This window comes from Macrobrachium nipponense, chromosome 4 (assembly GCF_015104395.2).
Source record: "Macrobrachium nipponense isolate FS-2020 chromosome 4, ASM1510439v2, whole genome shotgun sequence".
Classification (NCBI taxonomy): Eukaryota; Metazoa; Arthropoda; class Malacostraca; order Decapoda; family Palaemonidae; genus Macrobrachium; species Macrobrachium nipponense.
In genome coordinates this window covers 77,542,648-77,564,909 of record NC_061100.1, presented here as the reverse complement: position 1 = coordinate 77,564,909, position 22,262 = coordinate 77,542,648, and the positions used below count along the sequence as shown (strand labels likewise).

General features: G+C 38.3%; 1 protein-coding gene across 1 annotated transcript in view; it reads left to right on the top strand.

Annotated features, from left to right (window-relative positions):
* The first annotated feature begins 3,208 nt into the window (after positions 1-3,208).
* LOC135210961 (hornerin-like) overlaps positions 3,209-22,262 on the top strand; it is a 70,979-nt gene continuing 51,925 nt past the window's right edge. Inside the window, exon 1 of the mRNA XM_064243943.1 lies at positions 3,209-3,224. Coding sequence (XP_064100013.1) covers position 3,224 — 1 coding nt within the window. The 5' untranslated portion in view covers positions 3,209-3,223. The remainder of the gene's footprint in view (positions 3,225-22,262) is intronic.

Below are 22,262 nucleotides of genomic sequence, written 5' to 3'. Positions count from 1 at the left end.
TGGTTAGTTTTCTTTCTGCTGCCAAAATATGCCATTTCTGTTTAGCTTGCTTAGTTCTAAATTGTGGTGAGAACTGTTATTATATTTCCGTTAAAGACAAATGTATTCTAGTGGTCCGAAAGAGGAAGGTACCGAAAAGATCTGGCTACTTGTGGAAGTTGCATTTTTGTTTACAGGAGACATCCTCTGCTTATCGCTGGAGTCCAGAAGACATAGCAATACGAAACATTCTGCCTAAGTTCATGAGACCTCCCAAAAACGAAAATCGAAAGTTAACTGAAAAGTAGTTACAACCCTCATGAACACTATTACATTGTTCTAATATCCACTTATACTGAGTAATTTGCAAATTCATTTAATCACCCTCTTCTCAAACACCTTCAATCAAGCTAGCTTATTGTCACTATTGCAAGATGAAACAATGGTGTCCTTACTTACTTCACCGAAATTTAGTTAGTTTCTCTGCATGGCTTTAAGGAACATTTTGTTATCCTTCTTCATTGCCCCGATGAATTTAGCAGCACGAGGTAAGTGCGACTTGAAAGACAAAGGCAAGGTTATCTTTATTCAAAATCATGTCAAATATTGGCCTGACAAGTGTAGGTAAAACGCAGCCTATTGTCAAGAAATTGACCAATATCAATGCAAAATGGCAATATATGGACATGTGCTTACAATCTGGCCATGTTGCAGTTGGTTCCACACCATCTAATTCTTTCTCACTTGTCTTTTCTCTCTATCCAACAAAGGTCTTCTCCAGACCTTATTTTTGACGTCTTTTGCCAATAAATCGATCTTTTAGATCTGTTAAACGACTACACTTTCAACTTCGAAGTGTCTGTAGGGCCTCTGTCAGTTTTAAATTGGGGGCATGACTAAATTGGCAGCCCTTAATATAGTCAACTCCAAAGGTCTCTCAAACTCAGTTTTGTCCATATATTCCCAATCTCTCTTAAACTCAGTGTGAAGGTAATAATCTCTAAGGTCTTTCACATTTCAGCAAAACCAAAATAAATGAATAAATTAATAAAATTCTCGGATTCCAGATGTTTAAGTCTGCTTCAGGAAATCCATTGTTTCTATTCTGAAGGTAGTTGTTTTTGTTACCTCTAATCCCTAAGCTTTATAGATGTATTATTTATTCTAGCTGAGAATATCAGTTATAGAAATCTGAGAGTTTTCGTTTTCTTTGATTATATTGCAATCAAAATCAGTTTATGTAGTTGAAATATACACCCCGTATTTTAAATATCTGTAGTGTATGCCACAACCTGATCTCATTTCTACATGTACATTAAGGAATTTTCTTTTCCAGGGGATTAGTTTAATGATAGTTTCCTTTGTCTCATATATAAAAGTGAATGTCTCTATGTTTGCATGTTTGTTTGTATGTTAGTTTGTATGTGTACTATAGAAATCTGAACCGCTTGACCGATCTAGATGAAATTTTGGCACGTGAATATCAATTGATTCAACTTGATACTATACAAATATATTAGTGCACGGACGGAATGCCGAATGCATTTTTGTCGAAGGACAAAAAGCAGAAGCCAGGAAGCCGAACGGACACAATGCCGAACAGACATTAAGTTCGACAGGACAAAAATGCCGAATAGTGCTAAGATTTACGAAAGATAAATAAAGCAAAAATAATAATAGGATGATAACATTTGCTGAGAGATATAGATAACTTTTCACTAATTCGATAATTACTATTTAACTGCTTGTTTAATTAACAATTACCTAGTTTACTAATACTGCTTTGTAGTTATATATTTTTTTCTATATTCAAATTTGACTATAAGAACAAAAACAATAATAGTTTTTTTTTCTTCAGTCGTTAGAAAATCGATAAGAAGGCTTTTTCTTTGTTTGTTTTGAAAATTTCAGAACACATATAAAAGACAAAAGGAGCAAAATAAAAGTAAAATGCTTGATAATTATTTTATTTCGACAAATTTTATTAAGAGTAAAATATTTTAAAATTGTGAGCCAGAGATCGTAGAAACGCTAATCCTTCGTCCTTATCATAAGAACAAAATATGGATTTTATTCTATCGTTAATGGCATCGTATTTCTTGTTAGGTCGTGATATATCAATCCCTGCAGAAGCCTGCTCAATTAGAATTTCATTACATGCTTGTTCATTTCTGATAACTTTTAGTAATTTGGTGAGTGTTTGATAACCTTTAGTATTTTGGTGAGTGTTGGATGGGTTACATTAATTCTCTCTTTAAAAGCCTGATGCCAGCCTTCAAGGGAATTGTTTGTTCTCGGTAAATTTTCATTAACTCTAGTGTGAACAGACCACAAATCAGCATCAAACAATGGTTTCCTCCTTCGAACTCGCTGGATTATTCCTAACCACGTACTTTCGAAGTAAACCAAAAAATCACTTAGTAATTCATCAGTTTCAGCATCTAAGGAATTCACCAATTCGTCAAATAAATCACGTACATCTGCAGGTGGGACGAAAGCAAGTGCTTGTAACTGCTTGATGAAAATAGCTTTACTGGGTTCAACATACCACTGCTGTAGACCACAAGACTGGATATTCCGCCATAAACATTGGCCGAAATGGAAGAAACAACCTGATATAGATGTATTAGGAAAGTTCTTTTTAATGTTATTTATTGTTGCTCTTTCGAAATCAACAGGCTCCTGAACACCTCTGCTTTTTAAAAACCCAAAAGTTTCGTCATATGTTTTTTCTTCTTTGTTACTGGCAATACAATACACAATGGCAAGGTTTTACTTTTTAAAACAATTGCATGTATGGTATAAAGCTGTTTGCTTAAAGGAGTGGAGTTAAATGTGCCATCGGCAAACCATGCTTGTTTTTTAGATAATAATACCAAGTTATTTTCTGTCGAGAAAATTGTAACAGAGGTAGTTTCGTAAAGACGAAAATTCTCGCCACGGTCTGTCATGTCCAAGTCTTCACTTTCTTCATTCTTTCTCGCTCGCCTTACCATTCTTGCAAGTGTTTCTCTTTTAGGTATAGAACCAGCAATGCTGAGCTGCAGTTCTTCCAAGACATTATTTATTACACGGCTTGTTACCTCTTCTGTTTGTTCTGCTGTAGTCTTCATGTTATCCAAAGCTTTTAAAATGGTATTATGAGCACCGTCGGGAGGATGTGAATGATCTGAAGCTTGTCCATGTTCGGTATCACTGATCGTTCTAATTTTACCGTTGCACACTTTTCGTCGCTCACATCTCCAGTAAGTAGTTTCTTTAACAATTTTATCGACAACGTATGAATATCCATTATGAAGCAATTGTCGGCCACCACTTCCTGTCTTAGTGAATTCCATGGTTGAACTCGCAAAAAATAAATTCCAGTCAAATTTGAATATAGAAAAAATATCTATAACTACAAAGCAGTATTAGTAAACTAGGTAATTGTTTTAAACAAGCAGTTAAATAGTAATTATCGAATTAGTGAAAAGCCAAACTTCATTGAAGAAAAAATCTTAACAATTATTATTTTTGCTTATATTTATCTTTCGTAATCTTAGCAATATTCGGCATTTTGTCCGTTCGACTTAATGTCTGTTCGGCATTGTGTCTGTTCGTCATTATGTCTGTTCGGCATTCTGTCCGTTCGGCTTCCTGGCTTCTGCTTCTTGTCCTTCGACAAAAATGCATTCGGCATCCCGTCCGTGTACCAATATATTATCGAAGATGCTTTTGAGTCACCAAAGTAATACCTGGATAAAAGGGACAGAGAGAATAGTAATACCTGGATAAAAGGACTGACAGCACAGTCATATCAGGATAAAATGGACAGTCACCTCAGTAATACCTGAATAAAAGGAACAGAGAGCACATTATTATCTAGAGTAGTGGAATGGTCATCACAGTCATATCTGGATAAAAGGGATAGTCACCACAGTAATATCTGGATAAAGGGGACAGACATCATAGTAATACCTAGATAAAAGGGACAGAGAGCACAGTAATACCTGGATAAAGGGAACAGACAGTATAGTAATACCTAGATAAAAGGAGTCAGACAACATAGTAATTACCTGGATAAAAAGTGACAGAGAGCACAGTATACCTGGATAAAAGGACAGAGAGCACAGTAATACTGGAAAAAGTGACAAAAGCACAGTAATACCTGGCTAAAAGTGACAGAGAGCACAGTAATACCGAATAAAAGGGACAGAGAGCACAGTAATACCTGGATAAAGGGAACAGACAGTATAGTAATACCTAGATAAAAGGAGTCAGACAACATAGTAATACCTGGATAAAAGTGACAGAGAGCACAGTAATACCTGGATAAAATGTACAGAAAGCAAGTATAACCTGGATAAAAACGTGAACAGAGGAGCACCAGTAATACCTGGATAAAAGTGACAGAGAGCACAGTAATACCTGGATAAAAGTGACAGAGAGCACAGTAATACCTGGATAAAAGTGACAGAGAGCACAGTAATACCTGGATAAAAGGGACAGAGAGCACAGTAATACCTGGATAAAGGGGGACAGACAGCATAGAATACCTGGTTAAAAGGAGTTAGACCAACAATAGTAATATCGTAGATAAAAGGGACAGAGAGCACAGTAATACCTGGATAAAAGGGACAGAGAGCACAGTAATACCTGGATAAAAGGGACAGAGAGCACAGTAATACCTGGATAAAGGGGGACAGACAGCATAGAATACCTGGTTAAAAGGAGTTAGACAACATAGTAATACCTGGATAAAAGGGACAGAGAGCACAGTAATACCTGGATAAAAGGGACAGAGAGCACAGTAATACCTGGATAAAAGGGACAGAGAGCACAGTAATACCTGGATAAAAGGGACAGAGAGCACAGTAATACCTGGATAAAGGGGGACCAGACAGCATAGAATACCTGGTTAAAAGGAGTTAGACAACATAGTAATATCTAGATAAAAGGGACAGAGAGCACAGTAAATACCTGGATAAAGGGGGACAGACAGCATAGAATACCTGGTTAAAAAAGGAGTTAGACAACATAGTAATATCTAGATAAAAGTGACAGAGAGCACAGTAATACCTGGATAAAGGGTACAGAGAGCACAGTAATACCTGGGATAAAAGGGACAGAGAGGCACAGTAATACCTGGATACATGACCAGAGAGCACAGTACTACCGTGATATGAAAAGGGACAGAGGCACAGTAATACCTGGTAAAAGTGACAGAAAGAAGTAAGTCCTGGAGAACAGGGCAGAGAGCCTTATAATACCTGGATAAAAGGGACAGAGAGCACAGTAATACTGGATAAAGGGACAGAGAGCACAGTAATACTGGAAAAATAAAAGGGGACAGAGAGCACAGTAATACCTGGATAAAAGTGACAGAGAGCACAGTAATACCTGGATAAAAGGGACAGAGAGCACAGTAATACCTGGATAAAAGGGACAGAGAGCACAGTAATACCTGGATAAAAGGGACAGAGAGCACAGTAATACCTGGATAAAGGGGGACAGACAGCATAGAATACCTGGTTAAAAGGAGTTAGACAACATAGTAATATCTAGATAAAAGGGACAGAGAGCACAGTAATACCTGGATAAAATTGACAGTGGGAGTAGTGAAAATGGTAATTTAAATTTGACGTCTTCAAGGGTTGCTTGAAAGAGAGAGAGAGAGAGAGAGAGAGAGAGAGAGAGAGAGAGAGAGAGAGAGAGCAAAATTGGTGGAGGGGTGTATGGGAGTGGTTTGATGGCGGACGTAAGCATGTGTCTGTTGTGGCGATCGCCGAGTATATCAGTGGCAGTATTGTGTTACAACTCACAAGGGCCATAAGAAGTGAAGAGTCAGTAAGTTGGAAAAGACAGTCAGTCAGAAGTAGCCAGTGTTATTTGGTGTTTTCGTGGTTGATATTGGTATTGTAAAGTTCTGCGTGTGTCTGTCTGGTTGTGGTGAAGTTGAAGAGGTTGGTTGTGCGTGTTAGTGTCCGAGTTGGTGGTCGGGAACAGTGTTGGTGGCGGTTTGTTGTGCTGGGTTGGAGTTGGCCTATGATTTGTTGTGTTGTTTTCGAGCTGTTGGTGTTTTTTTTGCATGGTGATTGCATGATGAGTGTAGGGAATGTGCTGTATGAGAGTGTGAAAGCCAGGATTGTGGAACAGGCGAAGAGAATAAAGAGTAGTGTTCAATATAGAAGTAAGCATGATTTTGAAGAGGCAAGAATGAATGATGGTGAGTCGTTGTCAATGTATGTGTGCAGGTTGGAAATATTAGCTATGAAAAAGTTTGGGGATGAAGGGATAAATGAGCATCAGGAATTAGTGAGGAAGTTGTTGGCGACTGTGCCTGAGAGTGTGTATGAGTTTATAAATCTGAAACGTAAGGAGAAAATGAGATGGACGAATGAAAGGTTGACGTGGAACGACATTTTAGAGATAGTAGAGGATTATGAGTTAGAGAGGTGTATGAAAGAGAGTAGAAGTGTTAGTGTTAGGACTGAAGTAACTGAGGGTATACCAGAGTTTAAGAGCTATGGGGAGACAGTTTTAGAAGGGCCGAGGCGAATGGTAGAGCAAGTGGTTGAGAGGAGCATTAGAGCAAGTAACGTAAGTGTTGTTAACCCTTAGAGAGATCGGAGTGCAAGCGTTGGAAAAGTAAGGTCTGCTAGTCGTGAATGAGAACAGTAGTGTTATAGATGTGGAAAGCAAGGAAATAAGAAGAGTGAGTGCCGGTGAGCATTGAGAGCGTGTTTTGTGTGGACAGATAAGTCATATGGTGAGGGAATGTAAGAAAGATAGGGATATTAAGTGTTAGGTGTGGGCAGGTAGGGCACATAGTGAGTGGATGTCGAGTACCTGTGTGACCAAGGTTTGTGGTAATTGTGGAAAGAATGGGCATTATGCTAGGATGTGTAAGGAACCACATGCAAAATGTGTTGAATGTGGAATGGAAGGTCATGTAGCGAGTGTGTGTGTAGGCAAAAGAGGATGAGTCAGGCTGGGAAATCGGGAAACTAGGTACAAAGGGGATTCAGTTGGGTGGGTCCTCTGGTGTGCGGGCAGTAGGAGCAATACATGTGCGTGAAGGATTGTTGCATGAAAAGGGTTTGGGGATAGAGCTCATGAATGTATGACTGTAAAAGTGAGGTGCAAAGGGGTGTGTTTGGTTGCTTTGATTGATAGCGGGTGCAGTGTCAATGTTCTTTTTAAGAATGGATATAACAAGTTGCGGAGTGAGTGTGAAATTAGGAAATGTAAAGGGGAGGTATGAGGAATATGAAATTTAGGTATGCCTGTGGTGGGAGTAGTGCTTGAAAATAAAGAAATTGTAGGGGTTGTGATGGATGATAGTGACTTTTATGTGATCGAGGGAATGAGTGATAAGTATGATATATTGTTCGGGTACAGGTTCCTGAAAAAGTGTGGGATGGTGGTCTGTCCGAGCACGAATATGACTAAATTGCATATGAAAGGGAATGTACATGGAGAGTTGTACTTGGATAGGGATGGAGGGGTAAATGGTAAAATATGGAAGGGGGTGCCATTGGTTGCAAAAGAGAGTGTAAAAGTGCCGCGAGAAGTCGCAGAAGTTGTTAGTGTACAAGTTGCTTGACTGGATAGTCTTGTGATTGTCAAAGGTGATAAGTGTGCATATGTGGTTGAGGGTGTGGATGCGAACAAGTTGGTAAGGGTGAGCGTGCATGTATACGACGGGATTTTAGATATGGAGAATCCTTGGGTTTTTGTAGCCTCACTGCCAAGTGTTAGGAAGAAGCGACTGTGGGGTATACGTGAAGGTGATTGTATAGGGTTGTTGTATACATTGGTGAATGTAGATGATGAAAGATATGTTAAGGCAGGTGATGACAAGTAGCGTGAAAGAAAGTGATGATTGGAAGTATGATGAGTTGAGAGAAAGAATTGAGGTGGATGAAAATGTTAGTGATAACGAGAGGAAATAGCTGATGCACATGTTATGGGATAGGTGGGGTGCGTTGAGTTGTGGTGACGAGGATTTTTGGGGGTCAAAGCTTCCCGAATTCAAGATAGTTTTGGAAGACGATACCCCCATATATCAGTGTCCCGACACTTGACTGCGCCTTTTACCAGAGAGATTGAGGGAAAGTGTGAGGAACTTGAGCGTGGGAGTGATGGAGAGGAGTGAGAATGCTTGGAATAGTCCCATACGTAAGCCAGATGGAAGTTTAAGGATGTGTGTAGATTACAGAAGGGTAAATGAAGTGACTGTGAAGGAGTGATTCCCGATGAATGTGATGTCTGATTGTATGTATAAGATGCATGGGATGAGAGTGTTCATGAAATTAGATTTTGTAAGGGGCTATTACCAAATACCTCTTGAGGAAGGGAGCAGGCATGTTATGGCTTTCTTGAATGGTAGCTGTCACTATCAATTCAAGCAGTTATGTTTTGGGTTGGCTAATGCGCCTGCTGCCTTCCAGAGGGCGATGAATGTAGTTTTGGCTGGTTTTGATTGAAAGAAGATGACTGTGTTTATAGATGACATTTTGATTGCAAGTGAGACTGTTGAGGAGAATATGAAACTGCTTGAGGTGTCAGAATGTTTGGAAGAGGTTGGAGTGAAAGTGAAGCTAGAGAAGTGTATGTGGTTGGCTGGGGAAGTGGAATTTTTTGGTCATAAGGTTATTGCAAGTGGCGTAAGGAAGAGTGAAAAGTTTGTGGAAAAAGTAAGGGAGTTTCCACATCCCTGGACCATGAGTGACTTAAAGGGTTTTTTGGGTTTGATTGAGTTTGAGAAGAAGTTTGTTAGGGATTGTTCGGGTATAGGGAAGCCACTGACTGAATGGGCAGGGAAGAAAAATTGTACTAAGCTGAGGTGGGATGAGCAAATGGTGGGAGCACTTGAGAGATTGAAAGAGGAGGCTGCTAGAGATGTCACCTTGGCTTTTCCAGACTAAAGTGAGGATTCAAGTAAGCTTGAGTTGTATACTGATGCGAGTAAGTTTAGTATGGGAGGATGCTTGGTGCACAAAACTGCACATGCAAGATGTGAATGGGGAGGGACAATTGAGAGTAATTGCATATGTGAGTAAAGCTTTTAATAAAGCAGAGCTGAAGTATTCAGTGGTTGAGAAGGAGCTTGCAGCAATAAGATTTTGTGTAAAAGCGTTGAAAGTGTTTTTGTATGGGGTAAAATTTGTCATGAGGATGGACCATCGGCCATTAGTGTATATGATTAAGAAAGAAAGTGTGAATGTTAGCATTGTGAGGATGAGTGAGGATTTGAGTGGGTTTGATTTTAGATTAGAATATGTGGCAGGGAGTAAAAATGTGATTGCTGATACAATGTCTAGGATGCATGGTAAGGGCAATGGTATCATGAAAAGTGACTGGGATCTGAACATGGTACCTGAGGGTTTAGTTGTGAAAGAGAGGTTTGAAGGGGATGACAGAGTGTGTGAATGTTTGTTTTCAGCACTGAAAGACTTGGTAGGTAAGGGTCTGGTTTAAGAGGTACCTGGTAGTGTGAATGAGTTGAGAGTTGAGGGTCTGGTTTAAGAGGTACCTGGTAGTGTGAATGAGTTGAGAGTGAAGTTGATGAGTGATGTGCAGAAGGAAGTGGCATATACGGAGGAACAAGGTGGGGAAGAGGCACTGTTGCATAAATTGTTGTCAGCAGTAGCTGAGTTGTTTGGAATAAAAGCGTTTTTGTATTTTGGATGGGACAGACTGGTTGAATATTGAGGGAGGGTAAGTACAGGTAGTGAGCATGGGATTTTGATGTCTCAGTGTGGGGAACATGGTTGTAACTGGTTGGTTACAAAAAGGGACTGTGAAGGGGATTTGAGTCAGAATTGCAGAAATGGGGAAATAACTGAGGATGAAAGAGGTGAGGATGATTGTGATATGGGTAACCACGTGGACATAGCAGTGAATGTGTGTATGCATGGGACTCAGGGGAAAATGGTGATGTTTGCCAGAATAAATGAAAGTGGGTACTGTAATTTGGTTGGCAAAGGGCCACAAGTTTCCTTGGTGAGTGGGTCAGTGGTAAATGAACTTGAGAGATGCGATTGGGAAGTGAAAAGGCAGTGTACAAGTGTAAGAATACATGGGCTAGGACAAGGAAGTGTTTTAGTATGGGAAGAGGTATGGTTAAAGGTTAGGTTAGGAGAGTTGAAGTAATACATAACTTTATAGTTATGAGAGAAAACGATATGCCAGCTTGCTTTTGGATAGGGATAGATTTTTTGAGGATGCATGATGTAGGATTAGATTTATGAAACGGAATTCTTAGAAAGGGGGTTAGAAAGTTAGCTAGGATTAAAGATAATAATGCATTTGTAGTGAACTAGGAGTGAGAATGATTTGTTGCGTGAGGAAGAGATTGAGGAAATGCAAGATAAGTGCCTGAAGATAAGTATGTTGCGACAATGTGTTTTGGGAGGAGTGCATGTGGAAGATTGGCCATGTGAGTTGGATGCATATAAGAGGGTTGCTGAATGGTTTATAGAGTTTAAAAACATAGTGTACTTTTTGCATCAGGAAGGGGTGTATGACAGGGAAGTGTATGTGCTGGTGTTTTCTGTTGAGTCAGCTGTGAGTATGTGTTTGTTGGTGCATGCTCGGTTTGGGCATATGGGAAAAAATAAGTTGTGGGAATGGATGAGAGAGAGATTGTATGCGCCTGGGTTGAATAAGATTTGTATGGATGTAGCTGTCACATGTGAAGACTGTCAGGAGGGAAAGTATCAGAGTGTGCATGCGAGTCCACCTGTGTTGCGATTGCAGATGAAAGAGCCATTTGAAATGCCTGTAATTAATTGTCTTTCTTTGCCTAGGACTGCATGAGGAGACATGTGGGGATGATAGTGATGGTGGATCACATGAGTAAATTTGCTTATGTGGTTCCCATCAAAGACAAGAGGAGTGAAACTGTTGTGCAAATGGTGGGTCAAGTGATGTTGCCTATGTGTGTGTGTGTAAGCTGGTGAAAATGTTGAGTGACAATGGACCTGAGTTTGTGGGATAAGAATTTGAGGAAATAATGAAGGAATGGCGCATTGTGCATGTGTATTCTACTCCATATGTGCCCAGTATAAATGGTTTGGCTGAAAGGACTGTTAGAACGATGTCTGAGATTTTGCGAATGATGAGTAAATGCGACAATGACTGGGATATATATGTAGGATGTGCAGTGTGGGTATATAATGCCACACTGCAGAAGAGAATAGGTATGTCTCCTTGTAAATATGTGTGGAAATTTGAAAGGATTGTTAGGCCGCAGTTGGGCCTGTCAGAGAGTGATTGGGATTTGTGGAAGAACGTGAGTAAAAGATTTGAAAGTTTTAAGAATGGGGATAAAGTGTTGAAAGAGTGGTTGAGATAGGAGGAATGACTGTGCATAAGATAAGGGAGAAATTTGAAGGGCCTTTTGAGATTTTGGAAGTGGGACCGAGTGGATTGAGTTATGTTTTTGGGAAATTACAATTAGGTGGGGGATGGATGAGGTTAGGGCACACCATAACCAGTTCCGTAAGTGGAGGGAAGTACCACAGTATGTTTGGGAGAATGCAATGATTGAATGGTTGAGGGTGAATAAGTATGAGCCAAGTCTCAGTGAACAAATGGGTCTGGGGGATCGACAGTGTTAATTGAGTGTGGAAGAAAGTGGAAGAGTGTAGCGAAAGGATGTGGAAAGAAGAAGCGTGAATGGCATGGTAAGGGTGTTAGTGGTGGGATGCAAACGGTTGATAAAGCATGTAATATGGATGACTTTGAGGGAATGAATGATACTTATAGTGTGTGAAGTTTTGAGTTAACAGGGATATGTGAGACCTCAGTGGGAAGGGCACTGAGTAGTAAGGAGCTAGTTGATAGGATGGATAAGTCTTTGCAAGAGTTTGACAGAAGTATGGATGAACTGAGTGGTTTGGTAGCAGAAATAAGGGAAATGCTGGGACCAGAGCTAGAAGATGTCGATGAGGTAGTAAATGAGATTTAGGAGGATAGTAGTGAGGGAGATAATGGGAATTTGAATGAAAGTGGTTTGGAAGAAGTGAATGGAGATGTAACTGAAAGAATGTATAAGGGTCCTCAAACAAGATCCAGGGGGCCTGCATCCGAGCATCCTTGGGTGTTGCGGAAAGCAATTTAGTGTGGTTGCTGAAAGTGTAAGAAGACGTTGTCAAATGTAAGGAGGGGGGAATATGGAAGAGTGATAATGGTAATTTAAATTTGACAACATCTTCGAGGGTTGCATGAAAGAGAGAGAGAGCAAAATTGGTGGAGGGGTGAATGGGAGTGGTTTGATGGCAGACGTAAGCATGTGTCTGTCTGTTGTGGCGATCGCCGAGTACATCAGTGGCAGTATTGTGTTACGACTCACGAGGGCCATAAGAGGTGAAGAGTCAGTAAGTTGGAAAAGACAGTCAGTCAGAAGTAGCCAGTGTTATTTGGTGTTTTCATGGTTGATATTGGTATTGTAAAGTTGTGCATGTGTCTGTCTGGTTGTGGTGAAGTTGAAGAGGTTGGTTGTGTGTTTTGGTGTCTGTGTTGGTGGTTGGGGACAGTGTTGGTGTTGGCGATTTGTTGTGCTGGGTTGGAGTTGGCCTATGATTTGCCGTGTTGTTTTCGAGCTATTGGTGTTTGTTTGCATGGTGATTGGGGTGTTGTTTTGTGAGTTGTTGTAAAGTGTTGGTGTTTGTCTGTCTTGGGTAGTGAGATTCTTGGTGGTGGTTGTGTCTGGACTAGCCTAGCCTATATCCAGTGGACAGCACAGCATATAACCCTGAAGTCAGTCATTGATGGTGAGTACGAAAGTGTGAAGTTGTCTGTGGTTTTCGTTGAACCAATTGGTGAGTACGAAAGTGTGAAGTTGTCTGTGGTTTTCGTTGAACGAATTGCCCTGCGGGTAAAAAGTAACGTAACGGAAAAAATGTGGTTGTGGGAAATTTTGTCAGCTGGTACGATTAAAGTAATTGTGGGGAGTTTGCTCGCTTTGTTGCTTTGCATGATCCTGCCACAGTAATACCTGGATAAAAGTGATAGAGAGCACAGTAATGCATGGATAAAAGGGACAGTCACCAAAGTAATACCTGGATTAAAGGGACAGTCACCAGAGTAATTTCTGGATAAAAGGGACAGTCATCATGGTAATACCTGGACAAAGGGGAGGATAGCACAGTAATCCCTGGATAAAAGGGACAATCACTACAGTAGTACCTGTCCCACGTCTCTTCGAAGGTGAATGTTTGCATGAAAAGAGCAGAGCTGTCAGTCGGACCTCAACACAAACCTCTCCCCCAATCCCTCCCCTATAGCCATGTTTCTCTCTAGAGTAATCATGGATGGTGTGTATCTTTTAATATTTTAGCAAGACTTTATTATTGACATTCTGTGTATAGCCAATGAAAGCCCTTTGATGGAGTGTCTTACGTCTGGAACAGTGGCGAATTTAAGGGGTGGGGGACCTGGTCACGTGCCTCCCCATGGATATAAATAATAGAACATTGTTTTCTTTCAATAAATCATTATAAGTAAAAAAAATTTGCTTAGTTAATGATTATTTCAACATCAACAACTATACAACAACAACAACCACTACAACTACTGTGTATATATGTGTGTATAATTTTATAAAAATTTTATATATATATATATATATATATATATATATATATATATATATGTATATATATATATATATATATATATATATATATATATTATATATATAAATATATATATATATATATATATATTACTATATATATATATATTATATATATATATATATATATATATATACCATATTTGTGTACATGTTATACACACACACACACACACACACACACCACACTCACATATATATATATATATATATATAATATATATATATATGTATATATGATATATATATATATAATGTATGCTATATATATATATATTCATACATAATACATATATATATATATATATATATATATATATATATATATATATATATATATATATACATACACTGGTACCTCGAGATACGAAATTAATCCGTTCCGAGGCGGCCTTCGTATCATGAGTTTTTTGTATCTTGAACCGCATTTTACATGTAAAATGCCTAATCCGTTCCAAGCCCTACCAAAAAAACCCCTCAGTAAAGTTAAATTTATTTCCAGGCCTAGAACACATGTTCTAGGGTTACGACGCTGATCCGACGGAAGAAATATGACTATAAAAAGGCAAAATACTGTACATACTTGAGTAATATTCAACTGCATGTAATGTTCAACCCCATTTTTACTGCATATATTAGGACTTTAGCATATGTCCCTTAGTAATAAGCCTAGCCTATGTTAGCAGTTGCTACTGTAGCCTAGTTTATGATTCTAACATCTAAACCTAAGAAGCTAAAAGCTTAGAATATGCCAATAAAATGTATAAATAATCAGTATGTACTCATTTCAAATAATTATTAATTAATCATTAACTATAATACACACACACACACACACACAAAATTCCAATTGTTTGTTTACATTCAGCTCTAACGAGTACCAAACGATCGCCAAGCAATCACTTTTCCTAGGACACAGTAAGCCATAAATTTTCATTAGTATCTTTCTTCAACTAATGAAACTAACAAACAGTATAATAGCCATTCATTTCTATTCTTTATTCTATCTTTACCTAATGGAGATACCGAGTTACTGACAGCTAAAATGAAACATATACGTAATATCAAAACAGAAGAAGAATTCTAGAAAATATGTATTTGTTGGCTTCGATGATAACAGTCTGATTTATTTTATATTTTATGATGTCTAATTCACAATTTTTTTTAAATTAAATGTATTGCATGTACTTTTTAAATGATTATTAAGTAACCATTAACTATTATAAACAATCAAACAAAAACAAAAAAAGCTTCCAAACTTCTGTTTACATCCAGCACTTACAAGTACCAAACGATCGCCAAGCAATCACTTTTCCTAGCACACAGTAAGCCATAAATTTTCATTATCTCTCTTCAACTACTGAAACTACCAAACAGTATAATAACCATTCATTTCTATTCTTTATTTTATCTTTACCTAATTTTTTTTTATTAAATATATTGCTTGAACAACTTTTTCAATTTGCAGCATCGTTTTACCAATAGAATACATAGAGCACAAGGCGTAGATGCTGACCGATAGGGAGCAGGTTCTTATGGGGTGAATAGCAACAGAGAGCGGGAGAATGGTGGCGAGTTTACTCAGTTGGCGGCGCGCGAGTTTTAAAATTGTTCTCGGTGGTCCGGGCAAATCTCGGGACTTTACAGCAACAACCTTTCGTAACTTGAACTATTTTCGTATGTAGAGCCCAAAAAATCTTCGTATTTGCTTTCGTATCTCGAGTTTTTCGTAAGTTGAGCCTTTCATATGTCGAGGTACCACTGTATATATAAATATATATGTATATATAAAATATATCTATATATATATGTATATATATATATATATAATATATATATAAACACACATGTATATATATATATTATATATATATTATTATATATATATACACACACACATATATATATATATATATATATATATATATATATATATATATATATATATATTATATATGTAGGCTAGGGTTTTTGATTAATAATATATTGTCCATGTGTTCTCTGTGACCTATGGAATGTGGAGAACAGTGAGAAGCAACGACCCGAGAAAGCTGATGAATGAGTATTCTATGGGTGACGTGAGATAAAAAATGCTTAGTTGGACAAGTCAATGTACTGAGTTTATTAACTCTTCTCAAAGTGCCTTTGTGAAACTGGTTGCGGCCAGAATTGTGAGGCGTTAACAAACTGTGTGTTCGTATGTGAGTGTGCACCTCTTTCTGTTAATAATGCTGAATACCCGAGTCTATGGGGGAATTTTGATAGAGGCGTCTTTGAGAGAAAGGCAAGATGCCGTGGCGCTCACCGGGAGTCTTTGTTAAATAGTGTTTATAGTGTTCCGACTGCTTGGGTGAGTGTTAAGATTACTTTAGCCAAAGAGCGGCTTCTTGTCTGTTTGACATTTTTAAGAATATCTGATCTTTAGATTTTGTTGCTAAACTTATGTGTACTTGCCGGGATGTGTTCTGTGTCTTTGAAACAGACCGTTCTGGCAGAACTGGCAATGGGGGGACAAAGAGTTCCCAGATGGGTGTAGACTTTTTTGGTGACTAATGGTGACTACCATTACTATCAGACATTTTACTGTTCGGGGTTTTTTGAGTTAGTCTCTAAGACTTGATTACTTGATTGATTAATTATTTATTCATTGTTAATAAATGTTAATGTTATGATGCGACTCTCTCATTTTCATTACCTGTTAGAATGGAGAGAAAGAGGTGGAGAGTGGAGAGAGAGAGATTGCTTAGAGAGAGGTGTTGGTGCTAGAGAGAGAGAGAGAGAGAGAGAGAGAGAGAGAGAGAGAGAGAGGCTGTGTGTAATACTGTGTGTATTGGTTTGCCTGACGTTCGTGCTGCACGCTTACCTAATAAGTAATGCGGGAATCTCCCCATTACAGGATTTGGTGGCTAGCGGTTAAAAAAGTGGTATAAAAGAGTTTTTTTTATGCCTGGGAATGCCAATGAAGAGATATAGGTGACCAGTTAGAAGATAAAGGGGTTATGGGGTATGGCTTAGCGATAGTTTTCGAACGACAAAGCCTTTGTGGGATTGTGGAAAATTGTTAAATTGTTAGATCTCGGTTGCTAAGTGAAAAGGGGTAGAGAAATATCCGTCCGTGGGATGTGGGATGAGGAAAGGAATTCTATTGGAGTCATCAGATTTGCCCGTACCGAGATTCTTCAGGACGTGAGAGCAACTCAGTCTGGTTTGTGAGTGAGAGTTGCCAGGTGCCATCTCGCCGATCGCGTTTACATTGTGCCGACGAGATTTACGTATTCTACACGAATTCCAAGTTCTTTTTGTTCCCATTATGGAGTGGTGAGTGTTAAAATATTGTTTATCAAAGGGGAGGGTTTTTGTTTAAATATTTCAGTGGAATGGGATTGGTTCAAGAGGTCAAAAATTTTTCTTTCTTTGCCCATAGTAGCAGTGACGTGTTTTCTTTATTCACGCGTGTTTATAATAGACGTATTCGTCTTTGTTCAAAATATGAGGGTGTATAAAGACGTTTTTTTCCATGCATGTGAACTGTGCTTAGATAAGCATATTTGGCTTGGAGACAAGAGCGGCCACAATTTCACGGGCTCAGCAGATTTCTGCTTACCACGCAGAGAGGCGCGTTGCAAGAGTATGGCCTGCCTCGAGGGAGGGGCATTGCGAGGGTACTGGCATCCCTCGGGTGATAGTTGCATGGTGGGTACTGCATACCTCGAGGGAGGGTATTCCGAGGGTACTGGCATGCCTCGGGGATTGCGAGATGGGTACTAGTGCATGCCTCGGGAGTGTTCTATCGCTTGACGGGGGAGTGTCAACGCTCATTGGGGGGGGGGGGGGGGGGGGGGAGAGAAACTTTTTTTTTCTCATTGGGGGTGAACCCCTTTTTTTTTCTTTGTCGGGGTGTTGGGGGATGGGTTTGCCCTTGACAATGAATTTCCAATGGTAAGACATCAGCTGTTTGATTAGTTGATGAAGTGAAACGCCCGTAGAGTCTATTTTCTTAGAAAAGAGATTTTTTTTCTCTCTTGGAGGAAGAGAAAAGGAAATAAAAAGAGAATTGAAATGCATTATATGGGTGTATGTTTTACTTGTGCCTTGGAAGACACAAATATATTGGGGAGACACAGATTATTATTATTATTTTATTATTTTATTGTGTTGGAGGGATTACTTTGAAAATGGTGCCGAATGGTAATGCCCAGTGCTGTGAATGGTGTTGCATCTGGAGAAATTGTGTGTCATAAGGTTCAGCATTACTGTTGTATGCTATTTTGAATTTCACCCTTACTTGAGATCTTTGCAAGAGAATTGTTACTATGGAGAGTTATTATTATTATTATTAATAATGATTATACTTGAGATGTGTCACAGGAGGGTTGCTTAAGTATAATTATCATTACGGGAGACTTGTTTTACGAGAGATTTGAGATATTTCATGGGAGATTATTTTATAATTATTACAGATAATTATTCATGGAGAATTATTACAATGATTAATGGGGAGAAGTCTTGTCTTAATTATTTGTTAAGTTTTTGTAACTTTGGAGAATATTTCAGTCATTCATGGGGGATGAGTTTTGCTGAATCTTGATGAATCTGACTGAATCTTGGTGAATTGTGTTGAATCTTGCTGAACTTTTGCTGAATTTTGTGCTGAATTTCTTGGAGAATGGACAAGCATTGACATTGGTGATGTTTTTTTTATACTGATACTGGTGATTTTGATGATAGCAAAGTTTTGGTGATTTTGCGATAATGATATTTCTGATACTGATTTTTTATATACTAATACGTGGGCATTGTAACGCTATCAAGGGAGGTGGAATCTTTTTTGAATTTGGGTGGAACTAACAACACATTATTTTTGTTTTTTTTTCCTTTTTTTTATGTGTTCAGCAGATAATTGCTTTACATCTAGTGAGTCACGGGAGATAGTTAATAATGCCGTTGATTTTTCTTTCTCCTTTTTTGGAAGTTAGCCATCGCTGACACAAGTTTTTTTTTACCAAGGGTGAATTAGAATTTATTTTTTCTCTCCAGTTGGTGTGAATATTTTTTTTAATATCTCAGTTCGTGACTTAGAGTCATTGTTCGGGAACGTGTTTGTGTTTCAGCTATTTGATGCTATAGAGAAATATACGGGAGAATTTCTTGCACGTTTTGAATGCATACATAATGGCACTACATTTTTTCTCTGGATATTTGTGTTTCAGAAATTGTGAGTTTTCTTGCACAATACCTTTGTTGTATTTGTGACAACTTTGTGAGAGATAGGAAACTTGGCTAAGTTTTCTAGTGGCTTATGTCGTAGTGCATATGGAGAAGTCTTGGCTAAGACACTTTGTATTTGGAGTTTTGTTATAATGACTTGTGGCACATTGGTGATTTTTTCTAGAATTTTCTAGACATTTTTATTTGCCGAGTTTTTGCCCTTTTTATGCTAAACGGAGAGAGTTTTATAGTTTTTGGCTATAACATTGAGTTATTCTCTGGAGAATTGGAGATATATTATTTTGGAGAGATAATTGAGATATATTTGGAGTTATAATTGGAGGTATATTATTTTGGAGTTATAATTTGAGATATAATATATGGGAGATATATTTTTGGCCATTTTTGATATTTGCCAATGTGATGAGAGCTATGTTTAGTTCAGTTATTTTGCAGCCATCTTTGTTGCAAATGGAGACACATATTTGGAGATTATGGGGCAATATTTGTGAGTGTGTGAGTTAGATGCCTTGAGTGCACATTTTTTTGGAGATATATTTTTTGGAGCCTTGTTTTATTCCACATGGAGTTATTGGGGAAATAGAGGTAAATATTTTGTATTTGCCGAAATAGAGGTGAGTATTCTTTATTCCTGGAGTGGTGTCTTTTTTTATTAACATATGGCTATTGGAGAAATAAGAGTGAATAATATGGGGTTGGTTATTAACCAAATGGAGGAAATATTTTTATAACAGGAGTGGTGTTATTATTAATATGGTGTTACATATATATGGAGTTGGAATTAATCTTTGGTGGGTGACCCTTTTTTTTTGTGGTTATGGGAGTTTTTTCGAGCCAAGAGAAGATTTCTGTGGTTCTTTCTCTTTGGTTTCGTGACTATTTAGAGGCGAGTGACATTACTGCATTACGAGTCCTATGGAGATGTGTGCATTTTTTATGTTCACAAGTGTGTTATTTTGAAGGCATATAATTGGGCTGTGTCATGTTGAGAGAATACGTCTTTGAGACAAATGTTTGAACACATTAATCATATCCTGGAGTTAATTCTGTGAAATGTGTCAGTTAGACCTTTTTCTGTAGAGTCATGAGTTTTCCAAACTTGTGTGTCTGACTAGACAATTTTTATGCTGCTGTTTGAGCATACGTCCGCAGGCGATTTTTCTGCTGACAAGCGATGTGATGAGCCGTGTGCTGATCCTTTTCCTTTAGTGATGGTGATAGATCAGAATTTTAGCAATATCTGGAAATGTTGACAATAGCATTTCATGAAAGCGCATGGGTAAGAGTTTGCTTTCTGGCAAATTCCGTAACTTTACATGGAGCATTTCTTGGGAAAAAACGCGGGGGGTTTATGTATATCATACATATGTTATGTGTTTTGTGATGGGGAAGCTTATTTGTGATTATCTTTTTATTATTTTTCTTCTTTTTCCTATGAGAGATGTAATTGGGGGATTGAGCTTAAATAGCATTTCTTTTTTTACCGGGAGATGTAATTTTTCGAGGGTTGTTATTTACGTAAATGGGAGTTTGACATTAAGTCTTATTGTAATTAATTGTATGAGCAGTAAAGGGGTTTTTGCTGTTAAACATTGGAGATTTTTACTGATTTTGTGGGTTGTTCAGATATCAGAGCTTGAGAGAACATTTTTTGGGTCTGGGTGTGTTACGTGATTCTTTGTTTTTTTTTCTTGGGCTCATTACGATTTTTTCCTTTTTTTTCTTATGAAAACATTCGAGTTTGAAATATGAGTGCAGAAGTCCGTGGAGTTGCTGTGATTTCTGAGTTGTGTGTGTTCTGATGTGTGAGTTTGGAGAATTGAGTTGGAGAACTTGATGTTTTTTTTTTCTTTGAGAGTTGTGATAATGACTTATCATTTAGTAGTCATATTAAGGGAGTTAATTGGGAGACGTTCAGTTAGTATTTCTGACTTTTTTATCATTGTTTGATAGAAGTAGTATGTCTGGGTTAATTTTCTTAGATTGACCAAAGACTTGACTGACATACTAACACACCAAAAGTCATTTCTCGACGCCAGCAAGACATCCACCAGCCGTGCAGAGAGGTTGCTGCCGTTTTTGGTGATCGCGAGAGTCCTACAACGTGTCTTTTGGGGATCTGCAGAAGCCGTGAGAAGTCGTCTACAATGAGGGAGGCATTCCGTCTTCCTACAGTCTACTGTCTGTGCAGCTAGTTGCAGACAAGCAAAGAGGGATATTCAAGAATCCGAAATGCAGAAAACATGAGAGAAAATGCGTCTAGTGTTATTTGGAGATATAGGAGTAACAGACTTTATTTTATAATGCCAGAGACGTGCAGTTATTACTTATATTTTATTTTAAGCTGGCCAGTGTGTTTTATATTATATAAGCTATTTTGCTAGGCGGGAGCTAGCATGGAGTGGCCGAGCCATGTAGGCCTAGGGTTTTTGATTAATAATATATTGTCCATGTGTTCTCTGTGACCTATGGAATGTGGAGAACAGTGAGAAGCAACGACCCGAGAAAGCTGATGAATGAGTATTCTATGGGTGACGTGAGATAAAAATGCTTAGTTGGACAAGTCAATGTACTGAGTTTATTAACTCTTCTCAAAGTGCCTTTGTGAAACTGGTTGCGGCCAGAATTGTGAGGCGTTAACGAACTGTGTGTTCGTATGTGCGTGTGCGCCTCTTTCTATTAATAATGTTGAATACCCGAGTCTATGGGGGAATTTTGATAGAGGCGTCTTCGAGAGAAAGGCAAGATGCCGTGGCGCTCACCAGAAGTCTTTGTTACATAGTGTTTATAGTGTTCCGACTGCTTGGGTGAGTGTTAAGATTACTTTAGCCAAAGAGCGGCTTCTTGTCTGTTTGACATTTTTAAGAATATCTGATCTTTAGATTTTGTTGCTAAACTTATGTGTACTTGCCGGGATGTGTTCTGTGTCTTTGAAACAGACGGTTCTGGCAGAACTGGCAATGGGGGGACAAAGAGTTCCCAGATGGGTGTAGACTTTTTTGGTGACTAATGGTGACTACCATTACTATCAGACATTTTACTGTTCGGGGTTTTTTGAGTTAGTCTCTAAGACTTGATTACTTGATTGATTAATTATTTATTCATTGTTAATAAATGTTAATGTTATGATGCGACTCTCTCATTTTCATTACCTGTTAGAATGGAGAGAAAGAGGTGGAGAGTGGAGAGAGAGAGATTGCTTAGAGAGAGGTGTTGGTGCTAGAGAGAGAGAGAGAGAGAAAGGCTGTGTGTAATACTGTGTATTGGTTTGCCTGACGTTCGTGCTGCACGCTTACCTAATAAGTAATGCGGGAATCTCCCCATTACCTATATATATATATATATATATATATATATATATATATATATATATATATATATTATATAAATGTATATATATTATTATATATATATATATATATATATAATT